At 39.0% G+C, this 6,799-nt stretch overlaps 1 protein-coding gene across 1 annotated transcript in view; it reads right to left on the bottom strand.

The window, feature by feature from the left end:
* Positions 1-6,575, bottom strand: part of mapkap1 (MAPK associated protein 1) — a 10,961-nt gene extending 4,386 nt beyond the window's left edge. The window contains exons 1-6 of the mRNA XM_010771907.1: positions 6,411-6,575; positions 4,825-4,997; positions 3,676-3,852; positions 2,046-2,155; positions 1,759-1,866; positions 397-398 (exon numbers count right to left, since the gene is read on the bottom strand). Of these exons, the coding sequence (XP_010770209.1) occupies positions 397-398; positions 1,759-1,866; positions 2,046-2,155; positions 3,676-3,852; positions 4,825-4,949 (522 nt within the window). The 5' untranslated portion in view covers positions 4,950-4,997; positions 6,411-6,575. The remainder of the gene's footprint in view (positions 1-396; positions 399-1,758; positions 1,867-2,045; positions 2,156-3,675; positions 3,853-4,824; positions 4,998-6,410) is intronic.
* Between the last annotated feature and the right edge of the window lie 224 nt (positions 6,576-6,799).

Here is a 6,799-nt window from a genome sequence, read left to right as displayed (position 1 = left end):
TCTTCGTAACCACTTTTTCACATATTGGCACTAGATATATTTCATGCTCACTCTTGTCGATAAACACAACGCGACGCATTCTAATACACAAACAATAGAAGTAAGCACAAACGTTTGACAGAAAGTCCAGAGCCAGCGACGTCCGGGAATAGTCTACACTATAAACAAGACATTTTCCAAAAATATCTTTGTAACTCCAGCAAAATTCTGTACCTACTTTTCCATGACCAAAGAAATTACTCTTTCTCAGCGGTACCACTGAAAATGGTTTATTTTAACATGGAACAGGAAAATAAGATCTGCATATGAAACACATGTTGTGCCTATCTAAAACAAATCAAATAGGCTTACTAGCTTCTACACGCTAAAGCAACTAAAATCTCTCATCAGCAAAACACCTCGTCAGTTAAATGCCATTTTACGTTTCATTACTATGATACAGTATTTATTATCAATATAGTTTTACTATTTTGGCGATTAGATAAAATATACATTTTATTTGATGCAACTTTAGTTACATTTCCATGACTTTTCCAAAACTTTGGGAAAAATATTGTTTTCCATAACTTTTCCAGGGCCTGGAATTAGCATTTTGAATTTCCATGACTTTTCCAGGTTTTTAATGACCGTAAGAACCCTGTATAATTTATAAATGCACCTTACCCATATAGCCCTAACTAAAGCACTTATTTAGAATATGACTAAGAAGTCTACACGGTTGAGTTTTAATTAAAAATCATGGATCAAACATTGTAAAAGCACTCAGTGTTTTTTGGCACACATCTGAATTAGAGATGGCAAATCCAGATCCTTTTATAGACTTGGAGTCTTATGAGTCAGTCATTGAAGAGATCCGGATCATACGAGTCATTTGGGTCATATGAGTCAGCATCACCAAGACAGTAGAAATCCTACCGGTGAAACCGAAAAGTTGTTGCATTTCACGAGCATATTAAACTGACCTTATATTAACCTCCGCTACACAGTGCTTTTTGCTTTAATAAAAAATGCTGATCACAAAAAAAAAGGGTTATTTTGTGATTTGGCGAATCTGAGTCTGCTGTTGACAACAGCATGACAACGAGTCTGCTGGATCTCTGGATCTGCTGCTATACGTTTACGGCTCTGAGTCCCCATGAGTCTGCAGGAAGTTTCACTGATCCGCGTACCCTCCCCTGAGCCAAACGATAACTTCTGGAAGCTATTGCTAAAGGCTAGGCAGATGGACTGGGGTACGTTGTAATGTTATTTTACATGTCATAAAGAGAGTAGCGAGTGACGCAATTGATAGTTTTAATTTGTACGTCAAACCAGGTGTAGGACTCAAAGGACTCGGGTTAATGGAGAGGGGAGACTCGTCACGACCAGCTCATTTCTAGGATCCGGGTTAATGATCCGGATGAATCAGGACTCGCCCATCTCTAATCTGAATACAGGTTTACTGGGTATTAGTTCTCATTATCTTCAAAGAGTGGACAAGAGTTATGTTCTTTACCTGTAGCTAATAGTCATTTTATTTGTGCTGTCTTCATGACATGACAACATGGATTATTAAATATATATTTTGTAAAAAAATGAGAAAAGTATGATCTCCCTTTTGAGTAAAAAACTAAAGTATTCTTCTAGTCTACTCCAAACTATCCCAAGATGTGAAATCCTGCCTGAACACCGTCAGGTTAAAAGGTGCAGAGAAGCTGCTGTGGGGTTGTTTATTGAGAGGCTAGTCAGTATAGGTGTTGATGTCCTGGTGTTACTCACTGTTCTCTCTGACCAGGCAGAACTCCAGGGTGCTCTGGCTCTCCAGCGTAGCGTCCAGATCTACGGACACATTCGGCTCCGTCTGCTTCTCCAGGCGATACATGGGACCTGTTGGACGATGATGGAGTCAGATCATAGCTTAGCGTTTTCTAAATTTAAATCAAAATTAATTTCCTGTCGTGCTGGATGTGAGACAACCAAACTTACAAATGACATTGGGATCAATAAAGTATCTATCCATCCATCTCAAGAGTGGGGGAGGTAAATGACGCAAGAAGTGTTTTTACCTGAGCCTATCTGTGAGCCTTTCCTCTTCTTAAGTGCTTTCTGGAGAATGTCCTTCATGGTGACCTTCAGACTGTCCACAGGGATTAAGGAGAAACCATGAGCAGCATTTCTGTAATAGAAAAAAAAACAAGAAAAAGCTTAAGAAGGCCTCTCCAGCTTTATTTAAATCATCCAGACATACAGTGAACACCTGAGAGAACAACCAAAGACATCTGGCTTCTTCCGTTCGCCTGAATACTCATTCTTCTCTTTGACTACTGGGAAATCTGACAATAGTTATCTGTCGAGCCTCTGGACCGCACACAATTCATATGGAAATAAAAACAATGTCTAAACGTGCAAGAGGAGAGGATCATGAAGCAGCAGAGTCAATGCTTTCAGAACTCAAACCAAATGACAGTGTGTAGAAAACACATGAAAATATTAGTAAGAGACGTTTATCTCTCCAAATGTTTTTCCATCCAAGCTACACGACTACAAATATTAAAAAAGACAGAAGGAAACCCTTGTGTTGGGGTCAGCAATGAGAAGGTTTGACATGGTGATCATGGAAGCTATATCCCTTAATAATAATAATAATAATAATAATAATAATAATAATAATAATACTCACTATGGCCTTTGACCCCTAACCCCCCTGCTTCAACTCCCACTGCTATTTATTTAATTGTTTTACTTTATTATTTGCCAAACTTGTTTGTTTGTTCAAGGTTCTTCATTTTGTCATACACACATAGCTACAGTGTAGTTATTCAGATCTTAGGTCACAGGCTCCTCCAACAGAGCAACACAATAACACAGATGAACAGACCAAACAAAGCCTCCTTATTTTAAATATTACTGCCGAACTTTATTCCATTCTATTTCTATGTAAATACTGCAATATGTTACATATTTTTTATTATTTCAAAATTTTGTATGGTTATTTTTTTATGTATGACATCAAGTCAAGTTCCTCGTATGTGTGAACTTACCTGGTAATAAACCTGATTCTGATTGGGTCCCAGCCGGGTTATGGCTAGAAAGGATCCGTCTTGTGTAAAACTCTCGCGAGAGTTTGCAAGTCACGTAGCTGAATGTTTACGTTTGGCAGGCAGCCTTTCAGTTACGATCGTTAACATCAGTTGGCCACAGCAAATGATGGTGAGAAGCTAAACTATCTATTAATTATGTCAATGACAGGGAGTGTGATTGTTGAAATAGGGTGTTAGCGGTCTTGCTGTTCAAAGAAGAATGACAACACTGAAGATCACCAACACTATGGTTTATTTTTTATTCACAGGCAAGTCAACGTTGTCACAGTAAAAGTCCCAAGATAGCTCCGGGTGCAATAAAATGTTCCCTTGCAGTGTTTTACTATTATGTCTGATGTTTCTCTATTAATATTACTGCTGCATTGATGTGTATGTTGCATGTTACTTCTGTAGATGTGTTTCCGAGCCGCTCCAACGAGAGTTACAACGAGAACGTGACGTCAAATTTACACAAGACGGATCCTTTCTGGCCATAACCTCCCTGGAAAGGCTCTATAATAAATGTAATCTATTATTATTAAGCTATATTCCTTGATATACATTGAGGACATTTACATATTCACACTTACTGATGGTGGTGGTCTTTCTTACTTACATTCTGACAAACAGTGACTCTCTGGAAGCGAGGCCAGGCGACGAGTATTTCTCCACCAAGGCCAGCGTGCTGAATCCAAACTTGTGGATTGGTTCGTTGGAGTCCAGCGGAGGGAAGTCGGTGTCCACCTCGCCATCATCCTCAGCGATGTGCAGGCAGTAAGCAGTCACATTATCACTGAGCACAGAGAGGCAGAGTGTAAGAGGAACTGACGCTCGGTGAAACGTTCCGTGTTAAAATGTGTTAGCACCAGATGTGGGAAGTAGTGGAGTACAAATACTTTGTTACTGTACTCAAGTACATGTTTCTGGTATCAGTACTTTACTACTTATTTTTCAGACTACTTTTTACATTTTGAACACAAATACCTGTACTTTCTACTTCTTACATGTTGAACCCAAATACCTGTACTTTCTACTTCTTAGATGTTGAACACAAATACCTGTACTTTCTACTTCTTACTATGTTGAACCCAAATACCTGTACTTTCTACTTCTTACATGTTGAACACAAATACCTGTACTTTCTACTTCTTACATGTTGAACCCAAATACCTGTACTTTCTACTTCTTACATGTTGAACACAAATACCTGTACTTTCTACTTCTTACATGTTGAACCCAAATACCTGTACTTTCTACTTCTTAGATGTTGAACACAAATACCTGTACTTTCTACTTCTTACATGTTGAACACAAATACCTGTACTTTCTACTTCTTACATTTTCCAAACAGGCTGGTTCCTTTAGTTTGAATGTGTGTTTGGTGGCGTGATCATTATTATTTAGAGTCATTGCGTGCCTATTGATTTGAACACGATCCGTGTATCCATCATTTCCTGGTCTTCTCTAAAGAAGAGGGACCAATGAAAACGTTGTCATGTTGCCGTTGTTCAGCATGGAAACATTCATTAGCTAACAATGACATTATTGTTCTATTAATATAAAGGGAGGTCAGGTACTCTTTAAAACAGCTGCTAGTTATGGTTACTTTTTACTGAAGTACATTTCAAAGCCTCTTTACTTTGACTTGAGTAAAGAAGTTTAGTCAGTACTTCTACTTTCACCAGAGTATTTTTAAACACGAGTATCTGTACTTCTACTTGAGTAAAGGATGTGTGTACTTTTGCCCTCTCTGGTGAGCACTCACTTGAGTTTGGGTTCTCGTCCCTCGCTCGTGTACTGCCAGCAGATGAGGCCGATGAGGTCGTGCACGCGGGCGTTAGCGATGGTCACCACTGTCATGGGATGCAGCTTCTCCTGGGCCAGCTGCATTGAGAGGTAGACGTCTATCTTCTTGGTAGCCGTTGTGCCAATGTGGCCCTGAAGAGGTGAGAAGACAAGCAGAGGGAAATCCATGATGAGAGAAACATACTCAGCATATGCTAAGCTACACTTTAGCATGCACTATAGATAAGATCAAATATCTTCTTGGTCGAATGCACTTATTGTAAGTTGCTTTGGATAAAAGCGCCAGCTAAATCCAATGTAATGTATTAAAATGGAACTTCATTTATCTCCGTGGGGAAATTCAGGCGTTTATAGCAGCAACCGGGTCAGAGTGAAAAACAGGATTCACACAAGGTAAAAAAATAGGTATATAGGGGAGCTTTCTTCAAGGGTCAGTCTGCCGCACTGCTGCGTTTTGGTAAAAATACTACTTAAGATCAAAAGAACAGTAGGAGCAGGAACCAACATCATTAGTTGGCCTGTGTTCATTGTTTTCATTGTTTTCATTTGTGTTTAGACAGCACACATTTGTTTTGGACCCTTTCTGGTAAAGGGAGTGGTTTAAGGTATTTACTGCACCTGTTGTATGTCGGAGTTGGTGGACAAAGATGAGTGAGCCGTGTCGGATATTTTCTGTTGACCGTTTGGTCTTGTTTTAGTATTTGTTTACTTTATTTAACATCCTGAAACAAGACCATTAGCACAGGCTTACTCCTAAAAGCCCACAGAGAGTACAAATATGGCCACTTTCCTGGTTAAAACTGCCATCTTTAATCCTGAAAATGTCAGACATGGACTCAATTATCCCCAAAACCAGTCCAAAATTGTCCGAATCGGCCAAGCCATTTTTAACTATTGTCCACAGGCTATAATGGTAATGCTAATTAACACAACTTATGCTAATTGTGCAAATTGCCCAACAAGTTAGCATCGGGCAGTTTCTATGAGCTGGGGACCCAGACTCTACATTTCTAACATAAAACTATGGTGTGCTGCAAATTTCCGGGTTCACAACAGGACTCTCGGAGCTGGCAACTGAGGATTACAGTATAAAAACGGTTTAATTATTTATTTTTTGTTTATTCCACACATGGTAGTTTTTTTGTAGCGCATGCTGGAAAGGAGCAGGGAAAAGAAAATCTTATTTTACCTGCCCATTCTTACAAAAAAAACAAAAGTTGAAATAACCATACAAAAGTCAAATAAAAGCAATATTCTTTCAGTCACAGTTGCTTACAAATACTGAAACATAAAACCAGAACACAATCAAAAGTCAACTTTATACTTTCTATATGCATTTTCTTAAACATAAAATTGTTCTTAAAGCCCTTTAAATCATACGGTAAACAATTCCACTTCTTTATGCCAAGAGACACACATCTGCTTTAAAGTAATAATTGATGCTTAACATTTCATTTCCTCCTATGATGCTCAACCTCTGAAATTAAAACAAAATTGATACTAGCTAACGCAAATAAACAGGAACAAAAATGTGGAAAGCCTCACCTTGCCATCGAATTTGGAGTATTCATTGAAGGGGTTGTTGAGCTGCTGGGGACACTGCTCCAGACGCAGAGACAGAGTGGATTTGGTGCCCGTCAACCGCGGCCGGTCTTTAAAATCTCGCTTCTCAAACAGCGACCCCAGATCCTCCACTGGACACAAACATGAGAGACAACATGCAGCACACACTTGGGTTATTTTCAAATACATTAATTATAGTGGCGACTGTCTTCTAACTGCAGAGACATGTCCAGATTTCATTCATCTTGCTATCAAAACTACAAAAGTGCTGGAGGAAAGTGCAGCATCATTTATTTAAAAGGGAACTACATTAAAGGGGACCTATCATGCAAAATGCACTTTTGTACGTCTTGTATACATGAATATGTGTC

Source organism: Notothenia coriiceps, unplaced genomic scaffold (assembly GCF_000735185.1).
Source record: "Notothenia coriiceps isolate Sejong01 unplaced genomic scaffold, NC01 NC01_scaffold00010707, whole genome shotgun sequence".
NCBI classification, from domain to species: Eukaryota; Metazoa; Chordata; class Actinopteri; order Perciformes; family Nototheniidae; genus Notothenia; species Notothenia coriiceps.
Note: the sequence above shows the minus strand (reverse complement) of the source record. Positions and strands in the feature narration are given on the sequence as shown.